A 16,342-nucleotide genomic window follows, 5' to 3' on the forward strand; every position below is an offset into this window, starting at 1 on the left:
GTGTGTGTGTGTGATTCTGTTTGGAAGGGCGTCCTATCTAATGGCAAGCAGCATTTTGTAAAGAGCAGGGTTTCAATGTGAGTTTGTGTTTCCTTCTAGTAGTTGCATGCGCGTTCCGCGACTTGTTTATTCTTTAGTTAGTAGGTTACTGTTGTGTTGAAGGTCGCGCCGGTTCGTTTCTCCGCGTCAAGCTCAGTGAGAGCTTGCTCATGTCTGATGCTTACACAATCTCGGCCTTTCCCTCAAGCTGCACTTAGGTGCATTTACTCGGTTCTTGTGTGACTCATCGATGCATCAGACAAGAAACTGTTTGTTAAGGTTGGGCGGCTCCCAATCGAAAGAAATCCTTGACAACCGCCTGTCGCGTTGAAGATGAATCCAGATCGATTATGCCGGGGGGAATAAAGTTTAAATGATTTCAAGGTGAGCGTGGGTCTTTCCTCGCACATGGGGGACCGTTCAAGCTTGGGCCGCCATCGATTCTGCACATCTTCTTTATCCTCATTGTGAGTGTTTTCGCAAATAGATGTGGTTTTTAATCATAAATTCACATTTTTAAATGAATCAATCAATGTAAGATTATAAAATGAGCCATCAAACGACATGTCCCAAAACAATGTGAAAATGATTCCACTGAGTGAAATTAAAGTTGCTCGAGGGCTCAGAAATGTTGCTAAATATCGCAACCGAATAGCTAAGTTGGGAAAGCCGACTCGTCTTTTGTGAACGAGTTGCTCTCTGTTTGTCCGTTGTTGTCGAATCATCGCATGCGCCTTAAAATTTTCCTACCGACACTTTTCCAAAAAAGTGTCGGTTGTGAAGCGGATAAGTGTTGTGGGTGTAAGCAGTGCATGTCACCAGAACTACAAAAGTTGCCAACAAAGAAAAGAAAGGGGAAAAAAAAAGGAAAAACATCCTTTTTGTTGTTGAGGCGTGGGCGCAGTTCAAGGGCAGGCTGAGCGACAGCAATCCGGCCAGCTGGAAGACGCGACTGCGCTGCGCCCTCAACAAGAGCCCCGAGTTCAGCGAGGTGGTGGAGCGAGCCCAGCTGGACATCTCCGAGCCCTACAAAGTCTACCGACTGGTACCCACCGGCGAGCAGGGTGAAAATGGTATGCTCGCCAATTTTTGGGGGTAGCTTGCCTAGAGATAGAAGAACAATGGACTGGTTGCAGCTCCATGTCAGTTCACATACAGACAAACAAGCATTCACACCCACATATGAATAAAATAAAGTAAATAAGCACATTAAAAGAAAAAAAAACATGCTGACTCGTTTGGTTTGTGTATCTGTCAAGGAGCACAAAAGCCGGAGAAGAAATGTCGTAAGAAAAGCGTCAGGAAGTCGAAGCGCAGGAGCAGCTGCAGCAGCAGAGACGGAGCAGTCGGTGAAGAAGTGGCTCACATCAAGCGAATCAAGATGGAGGATGACGTCAAAATCCAGCTGGTGCGTGTCAAATCAGTTAAAAGTGTACAAATTCAAAGGATTCTTGCCACGCTACGCTACATGTCCCAAACACAAGAAGAAGAAAAGGCAGACTTGTTGTGTTAGCTTGTTAGCATTCTTTCTTTATTGCTGTTAGCGTGCTAGCTTGCGTGACAGTGTTTTGTGGCTGCGGCGCAGCGTGCTGAAGACGTCGAGCTCCAGACTGAGCATCTCCTGCCAGAACAGCATCCGGTCCAGATAGACGGCGACACACAGGAAGCCCGTGAGTTTCAACCACAGTTCTAAACGCCGCTAATATATGCGACTTCAATCATTTTGGGGGGGTTTATGACCAAAAAAAAAAATGTTCATCTGTTAATGCCAGCAAAGTATATTGTACTGACGGGCAGAACAATATTTTTTTTTTCCACTAAATGGCAGAAGATACAATGAACCTGTGATATGAGTTGTTTGCAGAGGATGAAGAATCTAAGATGAGTTAGCCAATTTATGCTGTTTTGCATTAGCATTGAGCTAACAGTCTTTGATTCAGTTTTCTATTTCTATTTATTTATTTTTTAAATACACAACGTGCAGCTTGAAGTAAGCACGTGCGTGGGCTCTTTTCGGGAGAATCACGCCAACGTATACTTTTTGTGACGTTTTTGTTTCGTGTTGTGCCATAAGATCAGGGTCAGGCCTCAAAGTTTGGCAAACGCTAAGCTAAGCGGGGTAAGACATCTAGTTGACGATCACTGTGAGGAACGTTGCATGACACCTGCGCCCTTTTTGCACTTTCCGTCTCTCCAGCGCTCAGCGAGATCCAACTGGACGTCCGCATTGAGGAGAGCGTCACGCCTTCTCCGGAAGGTAAGCGTTCCGCTCCATCCATCCTTCTTTGTAAAAGAACGTAAAATATGATTGAACGAAAAATACAATAAACTGTGGCAAAGTGTCAAAATTGCAATTCAATTCAATTTTTTTTTTTTTTTTGGTGGGTGGGAGGATAATCTATGTAAGATATGTAAAAGGGGCACCAACCAAAATGTAATCAACAATAAAATGGCAAAATTCCATTTATTTAGAATTGCAAAGGAATTCTTTGTGGTAGCATTACAGAACTTTTTTTTTTAAGTGAAAGAACAAAAAATAGAATGGAATGAATAATGCGACAGGTCGCAAAACTAATTATTTAAATTGCAAATCAACATGTATAGATTTGTTTCATTGAGGATGAAAGAACATCAATTTGGAAATGTAAAAAAAAAAAGAATTGTATTTTGTGGATGGTTGCTTAGAAAAGGACTCACTACACGTGACGGTGCACTACTTGGGCCAGCAAATGCTGACACGTCACATCCACGGGCCCGACGTGCGCGTCTTGTACGCGCCGTCGACCTCGCCCATGCCGCCCACGCCGACCCCCGACGTCTGCTTCCCGCGCATCCACCTGCCGGAACCGCTGCCCTCGCCGCCTTTGCCGCCCACCGACAGGGCGGCGCTGCTCTCCCTGCTGCCTTTCATGGAGAGGGGCGTGGTGCTCACGTCCACCTGCCAGGGCGTGTACGGCCGCCGCTTCTGCCGCGGCCGGGTCTTCTGGACGGGGCCGCACACCACCTCGCCCGGTCTGTGCAAAATGGAGAGGAACTCTGAGCCCGTCCTGCTCTTCAGCAAAGACGCCTTCAAGCAACGTGAGTGGCAATGTGTTTGGATTGTTTTGCTTCAATATCTGCTTGGGGGAAAAAGTGAAAGTTCACATTGTAGGATGTCAACTTGAAGCATGACATGCACAAAAACCGCTGGATTATTTCCATTGTTTATTTTTATAGTGGTTTTTTTTTTTGTTTGTTTGTTTAATTTTTGGTGGTGTTTTTTTTTTGAAAATTTGGAACAAGCGTGGTCACCGAACAAATTCGGTCAAGGCACATGCCTTTTACAGTGCTACAGAGATGAACGTCTAAACTGCTGGCAACAAAAGTGGGTCCACCCCTTCGGGGAAAAACAAAAAAGTCAAATTGTCGTCAAGTGTTTTGCGTGACCATCATTATCTTCGCAGGTTATAAAAGTTGATCAATTTTAAAGTAGTGACATTTTTTGATAGATTTTTTTTTTTTTTTTAATTACAAATCTGAAGAGTTGATCAGTTTCGCAATAAGAGTGCAACGTTGTCCTTCACAGAGAAGTCAGCTGTGAGTTGCGGTGGCCAGCTCAGTGCTCCCGCCTTCACACATTGGCTCTCATTTGTCTTCAAACGTAGGCCGACTTGTGACTTTTTGTGCCTCTTGTCATGACGGTCGAAATTTCAGAGCTGGACAACTTCCGCGTGAACGGCGGCGAGCCGCCGCAGTGCAGCCTCACTCTCAGCTTCGGCGAAGAACTCAGCTGCACCGACGATCCGACCGGAAAACTCATCATCGTTCAGGTACTCGAGTACCCGGGGGGGGCACTTCCTGGCCAAACCTGGGGACACGTCCATGGTCCGGATGTTTGAATCTGGCATGTCCTTTTAATTGTTGTTCTTGGTGGCGGATGTCAGGTGACGCTGCCGTGGGCCGAGCAGCAGGTGGAAAGCGCTCGCTCCATCCTGGACCCCTACGGCCTCCTGCAGTCTCCGCTGGACGAGATCACGCTCAACTTGGTGGCCGTGCAGACGGCCGAGCCGGCGCCCTGACGGAAGGTCGCAGCGGGCTCTTGAGCCAAAATAGCACAAATGTCACTTTTCTTGAATAGGCGGGGGTATTTTCATCAAGTTTGAACTCTGCCCGACTGAATGGAACGACGTGGCACACACTACAAACTGGGACAAAACACACTGGCTGGAATTTCACTGGGGCTCAAGGTGGCCAATTTAATGGAGAATTCGATTCTATGTCGAGAGGTCATCAAAAGTCAACACACCCGTTCAATGCCAATTTTGTGATAACAAAATTCGACCAAGAGAACTCATTTCAAAACTTTTCCCGCCAGTAGCATGACCTACAACCTGTACAACAGCTTCAATATTTTCAAAGTGGGAAATATAAATGACTGATAGGACAGTTGGAAAAATCTTGGTCTTTTTTTTTTTAAATCACCAAAAAAATTGTCATTTGGACAAGGGTGTGCAGAGGTTTCTGTTTACATTCTTAGAACACACAAAACCACCACCAGACCTCCAAATGGCATCGAAAAAACTCCACAAGTGTCAACATTGTGCCGTGACAACATGGACGTATGCAGTCGTACGTCCAGTAAATAACACAATTATGGCGTGTTTCGTCGCGTTCGTTCCGCCTACATTGACCCGCCCAACTTAACGTATTTAATGTTCTATGCACCTCCACTGTATTAATTTTAGACCATATTTAATGTTATATTCTTAGTGTAATTTGTTTACAGCAGGTTTTTATTTTATTTTTTTTAATTTGTGCAGACATCGACCAGGTTTATCTCGTCCAGGCGTTTACGCTGCGCTCACATCAGCAGATATCCGATATTTGTCACATTTGTAGTTATTTTCGTGTCCCGGTTTTGACACTTGAGAACATGCAAAATGTCAATCTTGTCATTCATTCTGAAGATCAAAATCATGTCGTGAATATTTATGGTTTGGCAATTGGGGTTTTTTTCCCCTATTTTTAGAATTTGTGCACTTGTTAGTCAATGAAAAAGTGACCTAATAACTGTTTTTATATGCCCATCTTGGTGTCATGTTTGGAGTGAATTGGGGAGCTTTGTTTCGAGAAAAGTAGCACCGTGCTGCCATCTTTTGGCAATCAAACTTTTTTTTTTTTTTTTTTTTACTAACAACCAAAAACATAGTGCACGGTTAACCTTTTTATTATTATTAAACACACTCACTGATAGGTTAGGGTCATTTCATGTCAGCATAAACGGAAAAAGTCCAAGTGGATGGAATGTGAAGTGGAGTCTTCTTGTGGCGTGTTTACATGTCCTTGAAGTCAAAACGACATTCCTCGGGACAAAAACAAGGGTTGGCACACATACTGCTCTTGTCATTTGTTCTGTTGTGTTCGTGAAACAACTTGATGAAGAATAAAAGTTTTCAACAGCATTCTTGTTATTATCCCTCCCGGTAACAGGAAAAAAAGTTCATGAATTACTTGAAGGACTTCTCCCTTGCTTCTAGATATTACCATTGGCTGGCGAGGCCAGCTCAGCGATTTTGGCGTTCAACTTCTGATTGGTCCAGTCTCTGGTGATGTCATCCAGGTGGCTGTCGAAATCCACCAAGAGCGAGTGGTCGCCGGACTCCAACATCTGGATGGCAATCCCATGCGTCTCCTCCCACTGCCTCAGCATGATCCTGGAATTGGAAGAGGTGAATCATTATTTCATAATAAAATGTTTATGGATCAATGTAAATGTCTTTGCTTTCGTTAAAGTAGCAGCTGTGTTAAGTTTAAAATGACCAAAATATTTAGACTAATTTCAGATAGCCCATCTATGGCGTTTTGGATTCTGTTACCATCAAGCTAGTGGGCTGTTCTTCAGCAAAAACCTGGACACGGCAGAATTTGACATGACCTCTCCTTACGTGTGCTTGTCTTTCAGCATCCATCTCGAGTCTTTGCGTTCATACATGACGATGGGAGGAACCCGGTAGTCAGGAGACATTTTGCTCCCGTCCAGCTGTAGAGCGTGACAAACATCAGAACAGATGAAGACGCTTCGTACCTGCATGTCGTCGTTTGAGGCGAATAAAACATTCTGACCATGAGTACAACGGCGCCGTCAAACTGCTCTGCAATCTTGTCGGCGATCTTCATGGCTGCTTGTGTTGGGCTGTCAAAGGTTGGTTGCTTCCATCACCTCTCTTGTAACTAAGTTTACTTATGGACAATTGGCAGGGACTCACCTGCAGTCTGACGCGCAGGCATTGGCTTGGTAGTATCCCACAATCCTTTGCTGCGTCTGCGAGCACCACACGTCCACCTGCAACATCAGGATTATGTTCATTAAATGGTCTGCATCCTCCATGTTAGCGGGTTCTTACTTGTGTGAGTGCCAGCTGAGTGACAGGTGCCAGGGATAGGTGCGAGTGCAGCAGCGGCACGCAGTCAGTCACGCAGACCGCGCCCCCTGCCGAGCTGGAAGACAACAGCAGCCCGTTGACGCTACAACGGGGAAATAGGCAGGCGTGGAGGTACATCTTAACGTAGGCCCGACATGACAGCTCCACCTCCCCCATGACAGCAGCACCTGAATTTAGGATACAACTGCTCCTAATCGCGAGCGAGCAAACAAGAGGGTTGAAGTAGCTCGCTACAAGTGATGGAGAATGTATTACATTAGCATCAGCGCTAAACACAAGCACTAAATGCAGGCTTGCGTCGAACGCAATAAAGATCTAAACATAAAAAACGTCGGCTGTCGCCTGAAAAATTCAACTTGTTCCGGAAACGTAGCGATTCATTTAAATATATCAACCAAGAAGGTACAAGATAACGAGCCTTGTTGCCAACAACTACATCCAGTTGAGAGACTGCTAATGCTAATGCAAAAGGGTTGATTCTGTTGCCAAGAGCAATCATTGGTCAGTGTAATGAGATTGTCTTTACCTGATTGGAGAAAACGCGTGCCAATCATTTTTGGTTCTGTCTCATCGCGTTCTGGTCTTTCTCAGATGTGATCATTCATTGGTTAACGTTGCGACCCTCTATCACCTGATTGGAGTCGAAGCTTGTCGATCACAGTTGTTTTTTCTGCGGTCTCGTCGAACCAAAATGCGAACGTCAATGAAAAAAAAATATTCCCTTGAAATATATTGTTGTCATAACAATTGTAAAGTACGTTAGAGGCTCTCACTTCATGCGTTACTTGTAGTACGCGTTTGACCAGTCGCCGTGAAAGTATTTGACGTAAATGAAACACATCTTCAATGTATTCTTCATAAAGTACCCCAAATATTACAAAATAAATACTTTTGCATGTTTTGAGTAATTAAGTAATTCGTTAAGTTAATATGAATAAATTATTTATATCATCAAAGATGAGCATGACTTATATTATCATTACGATTCCGACTGAGCAGCTGATTCTTGAGTCTTGCTTGGCGGCCACCTCAGTCTCGCGAGATCTCATACAATCCCGAGGTAACGGCCGCGGTGCACGGATATTCCAAGGTACAGCACTTTACTGCTTTTATTTACTTTGACTTCGTTTAAAAATGGAGCTTTGAAGTGAAGTGATTCTGACCATGAATGGCACGTTTGCACGATTTACCTCCGAATTGCGGGTTTGCTGCAATTTGGGCCAACTTATGTGGCCACCGCCGGGGCAATCGGTGAATCCTTCGAAATAAGAGCACACTGTTATGCACGCCTTTTGGTCCCGTGTTAGCTGGCTTAGCTTCAGCTTCTCGACAACAGCAGCCCGAACCGACAAGCGGGCGGTAGAAGCTCTTCGGAACCTGCGTGTTGGCGAGATTACGTGCTGGGAAGTGGACTCGGCGCCACACGAAGCAGACGGGGCTTTTCTCTTAAGGCGAGCTTCGGCACGGCTATTAGCATTAGCATTGCTCGAAGGCCTACTCAGGAAACGGGAGGGAGCTTTTATTTTCCAAAACTGCTTCTTATTAGCCGACAGCTAGTGTTCCCCACTCGACTTCTCACCACAACAGTTTGCTTAACTTGCCTTGATACTTCTTTGGCAGTTATGAACTAAAATAAATGTTGGTTTAAATAAACCTCAATTAAAGACCCCAAAACACTGTTTGAAATGCTGAGCGTGGCTCGAAACCTTACTTATACACCCTGACAGTAGCTTGAAACCTTACCTACAAACCTTAACCCTGACGTGAAACCTGCCTTTGAAACGCCCTCGTTGTCTTAAAACCCTACTTTAAACCTGAACCCTAGTTAAAGCTCTCACCTTGGGTCAGTCTTGAAACCCGACTTTCAGTCTTTAAAACCGTCGCTCCGGCTTAAAGCTTTTCTTCGAAACGCAAACCCTGATCTAAAGTTCCATCACCGGACTGAAACTGTACAAAGAAACCCAAGCCCGGTGGTGTGAACACTAACGCTGGACTTGACTTTGAAACCCAAACCGGTACTTAAAATGCAGCAGCGTGTAAATTTAAAGCATACATTTAAAAGTAAACCCTTGTTTAAACCCTAACTCTCTTTTATTTCTTGTAGAGCACACACAAGTGACATTAACAGAGGACTCAACTTCTCAGCATCACTGGCAAACTGCTGACAGTAAGAAAGTTTTTAGTGTTACACACTCCAGATACACCTGTGAATTAACTTTTATTAAAATGTAATTTTCCCCCATCCTACACGCTTTTAATAAACATTTACACTTTACTAACACACGTATTCCTTAGAGCCTGTTCTCACTCCTTCCTGCTATCATACAATGTGAAACGCCATAGTCTGTCTGAGAGAAATTAGCTTGGATTGACAAGAGTAGGTGTGATTAATGTCGACTCTCCGATAGCGATGGCTCACAGCGCCAATCATGGCAAGCTGCTCTTGCAGCGCCTGCATCAGCAGCGGGAAATGGACTTCCTGTGCGACGTCACCATCATGGTGAGAGACGTGGAGTTCCGGGCTCATCGAAACATCCTCGCGGCGTTCAGCAAGTACTTCTCCTCCCAGGCTGAGAAGGACCAAGACATCACCACTTTGGACCCTGACAAAGTCAGCCGCTACGCCCTGGAGAAGCTGCTGGAGTTTGTCTACACGGGACAGATGAACCTCAGCAGGTAAGATACAGCTTAAAATTTTTCAGGCGCTAGCCGACGTTTTGTGCTTGGTTACTACCCACCGCTGATAATAAATGTATTATTGATGGATGTTACTTTCAGCACCAGACAATCTGCTGTCCGCCGAGCCGCCATCTTTCTGGGAATGTCCGATGCTACAAAGTATCTGGAAGGAATTTCTCACTCGTCCGAGGCCGGCGAGGCGTCCCACTCAGAGTTGGACAAAGAGGCGGGCCTCTCTTCGCTCAGTCCCGGCTCTCCGGGGAGTCCTGACTCCCCGGTCTCTCTGGCCATCGTCTCAGTGTCGGGTGGGTGGGTGGATGAGGGTCAGGAAGGACGGGTTGCTGAGGAAGGCCAGGTAGGCAAGGAAGGCCAGGTAGGCGAGGAAGGCGAGGGAGGCGAGGAAGGCCAGGGAGGTGAGGAAAGTCAGGAAGACCAGGGAGGTCAGGAAGGCCAAGAAAATCAGGAAGGCCAAGAAAATCAGGAAGGCCAGGAAAGTCAGGGGAGCAAAACCACCTGTTTGGATGAAGAAGGAGGAATTCAGAGTAGCAGTCCGGCAGAGCCGAGCAACTCGGCCGACAATACCCTCAAACCCGCAGCCCACAGGGGGAGAGGCCGTGGCCGCGGCAGGGGCCGGGGTAGGGGCAGAGGAAGAGGAGGAATAAGCCAGGTCAAGACCGAAGAAGACTTCCTTGAGGATTCCGACACGAGCGTGAAGGATTTCGGCGACACGTCGGCCGACTGGAGCCCCTCGCTTGACGAACCGCCTGCCAAGAGGCAGCGCGTCGGGGAGGTGCGGCGCGGACGCAGCCGGGGTCGAGGGAGGGGCCGGGGGAGGGGGCGCGGCCGGAGCAAAACGGACGCCGAGGACGACGACAGCGGCGCGGAGGCGGCGGAGGATGCGGAGCAGAACGCCTCCAACGTCTCGGAAGAGACGACGCGGTCCTGCATCGAGTGCAACAGAACGTTCAAAGACTTGTGCAGCCTGCGGAGGCACGAGCAGATCCACGCGGGCCTCAAGCCCTTCATCTGCATCTTCTGCTCCAAAACCTTCCGACAGGCTACGCAGCTCAAAACTCACCTGCGCACGCACACGGGTAAGCGGTGGATTCATATAAAGGCGCGGAGGGTCGCGAGCCGGCCGAGTACGGCAGCAGAATGTTTTAAATGTGCGGCCAAGGTCATGTTAACGTCACTCAAGGACGTCGTCCGTGTTTTGCCGCAGGCGAGAAGCCCTTCAGCTGCAACGACTGCGACAAGTGTTTTGCTCAGAAGTGTCAGCTGGTGGCCCACCGCCGCATGCACCACGGCGAGGAGAAGCCGTACACGTGCGACCGCTGCGGCTTCAAGTTCGCCACCTCATCCAACTTTAAGATCCACGTCAGGTAGGGCGGGGCAGGGTTTTGCGGTTCATTTGATTTTTGCTCAATGTTTTGACACATGTGAACACGATCCAAACATATTCAAATCCATAGCTCTATTTACCCTCGGGATAGCATGCAAAAAGCTGCTTCACGCCCTTTATTAGCAGTTTTCGCTAACTAAACAACCTGACACCTAAATTCAACCAAAGAAACCTAAACCAAATGTTTTTCAACACGCACATTTTTAACCAAGCAATATAAATGTCACGTGGCTGCTCCCCCCTGCAGGCTGCACAGCGGCGAAAAGCCGTACGTGTGCGACGTGTGCGGCCAGGCCTTCGCTCAGTCCAGCACGCTGACCTACCACAAGCGGCGGCACACGGGCGAGAAGCCGTACCAGTGCGACCTGTGCGGCATGTCCTTCTCCGTCTCGTCCTCGCTCATCGCGCACGCGCGCAAGCACACGGGTAAGGAAAGCGGGCCGCCCGTCACAAAACAGGTGCGTTTGACTGCATCATGGCGTAATCGCCCCACCGTCCCGTTTGCGTCCAGGCGAGACGCCGTACAAGTGCTCCCAGCCGCAGTGCGAGAGCAGCTTCGTCACGTCGTCGGAACTGAAGAAGCACATGCGGAGACTTCACCCCGGTGAGCTTCCCTGCCGTTCGAAGCCTTCATCAACATCCTGCCCTCGCTCATTTATGCCGCTCTTTTGTGTGTGTTTGTGTGTGTGTGTGTGGACTCAGACGGCACCAACGGCGTGCAGTGCCTGCTTTGCGGCAATCGCTTCGCCAGCGTGAAGAACATGATCAAACACCAGGAGAAGGCACACGCCGACGAAGTGCGACAACACAAGGAGAGAGCGCGGGCAGGTGAGCCGGCGCCACGCTTCGAACTTGTCATGCTAAACACCGATCGCTACAGTTCCGCTGCTGCAGGGCGGAAAAAACAATTAAACAAAAAAATTACAGCCAGTTTTTCAAGTTACAAGTTGTCACTTAGTCAAGAGAGACTCAAAAGTTGCATATAAAGTTTCAGCTCTTCATTTGACATTTTACGCACACAAATACAGCTCAAATTTATTTTGAGATCACTTAAAAAAAAAAAAAAAACAACCAAGGGTGCTGTAACGGTGTCTTCTGAAAAATTAAATGCCTGCAAACGAATACGACAGCAAGAGTTGTCGCTTTTCCGAAAACCTAAGACGCGTTTAGGCAGGCCGCAATGGACTCATGGCGTCATCCATCCATTTTCCGATGGGCCACGCATGTTTTGGGAATATGGGAGGAAACCGGAGTACCCGGAGAAAACCCACGTAGGCATGGGGGAGAACATGCGGATTCCACACAGGAAGGCCGGAGTCGGAATCAAACCCTGCACCTCTCCGCTGTGAGGCCGACATGCTAACCACTTGCCCTGCGGGTCGCCCTCTTGGCATCATTTTCACAATTGAAAATCCTTCGGTGTTCTCACCAGAGTCTCTTTTTGCAACGTGACGAGACCATGAGAACGTTTGCGCCCTCGGCTTTTCGGCGCCATTTTACTTTGTGCTCTCGTGCCCGCAGTCGTCCTGCTGGCATCCAGCCATCCCATCGCTTTCGTGCAGAGCAAACTGAGCAAGGACGGCAAAAGTCTGAGCTCCATCCCCGAAGCCGAGCCGAGCAACCCGGAACCGGCGACGCCTCCGGCCGGCGGCGCGGAAGGCGGCGGCGCGGAAGGCGGCGGCCCGTCAGACGCCGCCTCTCTGAGCGACTCTCTGCAGCAGATGAAGGCGGAGCCCAGCAACACGGCCATCTCCCAATCCGAGCCGGAGGGCTTCGAAGCCGACCCCGTGTCCACCATCAACTCGGAAACGCTGCACGCGCTGGTGGAGCAGTTGAGGCCGCCGCCTTCGCCGGCGCAGAACCTGGAGCAGATCGTCATCATCCGCACGGTGGACAACATGGAACACAACGCGCCGGCGCCGCCGCAGTGACGCGCTTCCAGCGTTGATTTCATATCCTTGATGGACATTTGAGGGTTCGTGTACTCGTATGCTCTTTGACTTTATACTACTCGTGCCGCGTTTGGCCTACTAGTACACAATTAAAACTTATTAGCGCTTCACTAGAAACTCTAGAAGGTCGCGCACTAGCAGCCGCTCCTTAGACACGGTTGGCGCCGAATCATACTTACTAGTGAGGACAAAAAGTGTACTAGTACAGAGACCTTGAGCTGCATTTGAAATGAAATCGTGTGCGCGTGGCCCATTCCTTGTTGTGACAAACGTGGTCCTTTGAAAGAGAGAAAAGCGCTCGAGCGCAAACACGAGATCTTAACGCAAAGTCAAGCCTCGCGCGTTGACGGCCGCGCCCCCGTTGGAACATTTGCGACGTGACGTGATGATTTTTGTGCTTCTTCACATCTTGCGCACACCAAATGTTTGTGGGTTGTTTGCTTTTGGTTTTTTTTTCCTATTTGGTTTGGATGAACGTTTTGGCTTCTGTACAGAAAATGCTCATGAGACTTGTGACTGGATAAAAACATTACCATGGAATAAAAAAAAAAAAAAAAAAAGCGGTTAAACACAACCCGGTTGACTTGTAATCAGATTGTTCTCAATGTCCCGTGACATTGTCGGGCGACTTGAGCGTTTCTTTTCAATCGTTTGGCGACCTTTTCATCTTTTGTCTCCGCGCACCTTGGCACTGACGCGCAACTACCTGGAGTGTCGTCACAAAGTTCACACGTTGGAAATCGAAACAAGGTGTTGAGTTTCAGGCGTGGTTGTGGAAGGCGACATCATTTCTATTTTAAGCATGACTACTGAGCATGTTTTTAAAATGCCAATTTTTAATTTGTTTTTTCCCCATGTTGACAAAGCTGTCTAAAGATAATGTGTCAATGTTTTTTTTTTTCTTCTTCTTCTCCAAGCAGGCTGCTTGAGGCCATTTGTCTTTATTCTTATCTTTGAAATTGACCTTTGAGAAATCCTTTTATTGGCAGTACAGTAAATGATAAATCTTTTCCGATAGGTTGACACAAGTATACACACACACGCACACACATATATAAGTGACATGAAACTGACAAGGCATGTACACATATATGTCTTTAATACATTCTTTAAAAAAAAAATAAAAAGTCAACAAAAGCGGCAGCATGACGGATGGCTCCAATTTCACATTTTTAGTTGGAAGGCAGCGCAAGATGCTTTTCTCTTTTGCCATTCAGGACGATGGACCCCACTTCTCTCTCCAAAAGTCAACTGGGTTTGACTCCAGCTCAGCATCGAGCCTCAATCGTACATCCGGTGTGAATGCTTGCTTATTTTTCAGCGACATAGCTGAGACTGACTGACAGCCAATCCAGGTCTCACCCGCTACCCCCCCCCCCAAAAAAAAGTCATTGAGGCACAGTTCAAGCTCAAATGTGATCCGAAATTGTCCCATCAGTGCGAGTGTTTGTTTGTCTTTCTGTGCCCTGTGATTGACTGGCGACCATTCCAGGATCAGGATGTCCCTCACCTGGGGTCTGAAGTAAACCCTGTTCGATCACACGTTCTTCGTTCCGCTTTTGGGCTGACAGTGATGAAAGTTGATTCGATGCTTCAGCCTCATTTCCCTCTTTGTTTTCTGATAATGACAGCGAAGCAAAATCTGAAAACATATCAAATTGGAAAGTTCTCATCATCAGTTGCTCTTATCTTGATAATGTCCTATCGAACAAGTCTTTTATAACGTTATAAGACAATGTCTCAGAAACACAATCACGGTTGGGAGGGCCTACTTTTGTTCTTTAACAAATAGATGGCCACCGCCACAGCCACGGCTCCGACGACGAGCAGGACGATCACAACGATCACAACGCCAGCCACCTTGGGTTTTCCTGCAACAAGAAGATCCGAGTTCTTTTGTTCGTCCCGACGGCGTGTTGTCATTTCTCAACAGCAACAAAATTGACCAAAACACAAAATGTGAAGCTGATTCGGGATCTTTTTGAACCGGTTCAATGTCACTAGGTCGTGGCTAAATGATCAATCCCTGCGAAAAAAAAAAAATTAAAGTGACTAAATTAGTTGAAAGCTTTTACCCCAAACACTTCAATATGAATGCAATTTCATTTTACAACCCGGTGTACACCACCGCTTCTCAACTTATCATGAGAACACCGAGGACTACTTTACTCGATGATACATATCTGGATTGTAACTCTCACAATAAAGGAGGGTTTCTACTGAAAACAATAAAAACATACAGTATTCCATGTCGCTTTAAAATAAAACGTAGAAGAACCCTCGCAAATGGCAGCTGACCGATTGGCGAGGGTCTGCCGTACATCGATTTGTCTTTTGGGTGACGTCATCTCATTTGAGTAGGAGCTCACCGTGTTCGGTTGCCGTCAAGCTCAGGAAGACGTCGTGAACGCGCGTTCTCGTGGCGTTGCTCAACGTGCACGTATACGTTCCGCTCTGGCGGTCCGTTAGCGCCCGCAGGTCGAGGCTGCCCGCCTCGGACAGACCCTTCACGTGCTTCTTCCAATGCTCAGCGATGTCGAGTTTGTGGCCGGCTCGCTTGCTGGCGATGATGTCGGTGCTGTTGAACGTCCACACGAGGCTGGTTTGGTCACTCACTGACGCGCACTCAATGCTCGTTTCTACGTTGGAAATGTTCACAACTGGAAGAAGACAAGAATGACTCGCACTTTGAACGAAAACAATCTTGCTAAAACGACTAAAAAAAGAATTGCTCACGAAAAAAACCAAATGAATTATCTCACTTGTTTTCTTCCACGTGACTCTGTTGCCGCTGCTGGAGCTGCTGACGTCACAGACGTATTCCACGCCCGGAAGAGCGTCACCCGCCAGGTCGAGCGAGCCGCTGATGTTGTACAGCTCCGTCTGCGTCTCTTGGCGGACTTCGCTGGTGTTGATGAGGGCATGAGGTAGCGCAGGCTCTGTGGACCAGCGAAGTTCAGGTGCAGGGAAGATTCTGTCTGAGCTGCAGATCAGCTGCCGTCCGTCACAATGAAAATGGATTCGAGTGACCGGAGCTGCAAACAGCCGACGAGAAAACAATGTCCAGGTGGAGTACCACCAGTGAACCTGGATGATTGAAAATCTACACAGACAATCGTCGAGAGTCTTTGCTTGCATATCTGATGTACATCAGACAATTTGTCGACTTGCCTTCGACGTGGAGGTTGACGAACGACTCACTGGTGCCCATGAGGGTTCCCACATAGCACTTATACCTCCCTTCATCTCCAACAACCACGTCCTTGAGCAGCAGAGAAGCGTTTCCTTTGCCGATATTTTCCTTGAACAGCAACGTTCGGCCCTTGAAGCGCTTATCCTGGGTCTGGAGCCGGTCGGCCTCGTGGTAGAAGGAATGAACCGAGATCTGTGGAAGCTGGATCCAGTGGATGACCACGTCATCTCCGATGGAGAATTTGCCCTCTAAAAGGCAGCTGGTGTTCCATCGACACAGAACGTCGCTGACGTCTGTCAAACATCACCGTGAGCAGGTCAGAAGCAAGGCCACGTGAAATCCGATTTAAGACGATTGAATCCACAAAGAAATTTGATTCGAGTCGATTTAAATCTGCGGTTAATTGCCCTTCAATCGACGGTAAAATTCATTTTCATCCCCAATGAAATCATCTTGAATCCAAAATGACATTGGATGAGATTGAATGTGCTCCCGGAATGAGATAAAATCCCATTTGCGGTCCAGTTCAACCCGCCGTGAAATCAGATTGAAGACACAATGACATATCAGATAAAATTCAACCAGATTCAAATTGGATCCAATGGCACCATTTCTAAAATGAAAGTGAAATCAGATGCATCTCCTGTCGAATGAA

At 47.5% G+C, this 16,342-nt stretch overlaps 3 protein-coding genes across 11 annotated transcripts in view; 2 read left to right on the forward strand and 1 right to left on the reverse strand.

The window, feature by feature from the left end:
• irf9 (interferon regulatory factor 9) overlaps positions 1–5,508 on the forward strand; it is a 6,953-nt gene extending 1,445 nt beyond the window's left edge. For 5 of the 7 annotated variants that reach the window (XM_019874608.1, XM_019874617.1, XM_019874582.1 and 2 more), the window contains 7 exons: positions 932–1,112; positions 1,299–1,447; positions 1,625–1,709; positions 2,237–2,296; positions 2,713–3,117; positions 3,733–3,848; positions 3,963–5,508. In XM_019874608.1, coding sequence (XP_019730167.1) covers positions 932–1,112; positions 1,299–1,447; positions 1,625–1,709; positions 2,237–2,296; positions 2,713–3,117; positions 3,733–3,848; positions 3,963–4,097 — 1,131 coding nt within the window. In that variant the 3' untranslated portion in view covers positions 4,098–5,508. The remainder of the gene's footprint in view (positions 1–931; positions 1,113–1,298; positions 1,448–1,624; positions 1,710–2,236; positions 2,297–2,712; positions 3,118–3,732; positions 3,849–3,962) is intronic. The other 2 variants (XM_019874600.1, XM_019874636.1) reach the window with 1 other exon arrangement.
• Positions 5,244–7,105, reverse strand: emc9 (ER membrane protein complex subunit 9). Of its 2 annotated transcripts, none has more exons than XM_019874786.1 (6): positions 6,988–7,105; positions 6,423–6,628; positions 6,285–6,361; positions 6,142–6,211; positions 5,964–6,058; positions 5,244–5,732 (listed from the first exon to the last, which is right to left on the reverse strand). In XM_019874786.1, the coding sequence occupies exons 1-6, from the start codon at positions 7,013–7,015 to the stop codon at positions 5,552–5,554; spliced, it is 657 nt and encodes a 218-aa protein (XP_019730345.1). In that variant the 5' UTR covers positions 7,016–7,105; the 3' UTR covers positions 5,244–5,551. The 2 variants fall into 2 exon arrangements, with proteins under 2 accessions (XP_019730345.1, XP_019730352.1); XM_019874793.1 differs by lacking the exon at positions 6,988–7,105 and adding an exon at positions 6,782–6,937.
• Positions 7,106–7,426: 321 nt separating this feature from the next.
• On the forward strand, positions 7,427–13,615 carry mynn (myoneurin). Of its 2 annotated transcripts, none has more exons than XM_019874375.1 (9): positions 7,427–7,551; positions 8,566–8,628; positions 8,870–9,137; positions 9,240–10,234; positions 10,363–10,522; positions 10,790–10,968; positions 11,054–11,146; positions 11,245–11,370; positions 12,064–13,615. In XM_019874375.1, exons 3-9 carry the CDS (start codon positions 8,872–8,874, stop codon positions 12,471–12,473), a joined length of 2,229 nt encoding a protein of 742 aa, XP_019729934.1. In that variant the 5' UTR covers positions 7,427–7,551; positions 8,566–8,628; positions 8,870–8,871; the 3' UTR covers positions 12,474–13,615. The 2 variants fall into 2 exon arrangements, with proteins under 2 accessions (XP_019729934.1, XP_019729943.1); XM_019874384.1 differs by lacking the exon at positions 7,427–7,551 and adding an exon at positions 7,926–8,476.
• Positions 13,616–16,342: the final 2,727 nt, after the last annotated feature.

Source organism: Hippocampus comes, unplaced genomic scaffold (assembly GCF_001891065.2).
Source record: "Hippocampus comes isolate QL1 unplaced genomic scaffold, H_comes_QL1_v1.1 scaffold25, whole genome shotgun sequence".
Lineage (NCBI taxonomy): Eukaryota > Metazoa > Chordata > Actinopteri > Syngnathiformes > Syngnathidae > Hippocampus > Hippocampus comes.

What these genes read in the sequence shown, in the direction of transcription:
- mynn (XM_019874375.1), top strand. Translation starts at nt 8,872, where the DNA reads ATGGCTCACAGCGCCAATCATGGCAAGCTGCTCTTGCAGCGCCTGCAT. An exon ending in AACTTTAAGATCCACGTCAG is followed by an intron (nt 10,523 to 10,789) that starts GTAGGGCGGGGC and finishes TCCCCCCTGCAG; the next exon opens with GCTGCACAGCGGCGAAAAGC. An exon ending in GCACGCGCGCAAGCACACGG is followed by an intron (nt 10,969 to 11,053) that starts GTAAGGAAAGCG and finishes GTTTGCGTCCAG; the next exon opens with GCGAGACGCCGTACAAGTGC.
- emc9 (XM_019874786.1), bottom strand. Translation starts at nt 7,015, where the DNA reads ATGATTGGCACGCGTTTTCTCCAATCAG. An exon ending in CACGCGTTTTCTCCAATCAG is followed by an intron (nt 6,629 to 6,987) that starts GTAAAGACAATC and finishes TCCTAAATTCAG; the next exon opens with GTGCTGCTGTCATGGGGGAG. An exon ending in CTCAGCTGGCACTCACACAA is followed by an intron (nt 6,362 to 6,422) that starts GTAAGAACCCGC and finishes CTGATGTTGCAG; the next exon opens with GTGGACGTGTGGTGCTCGCA.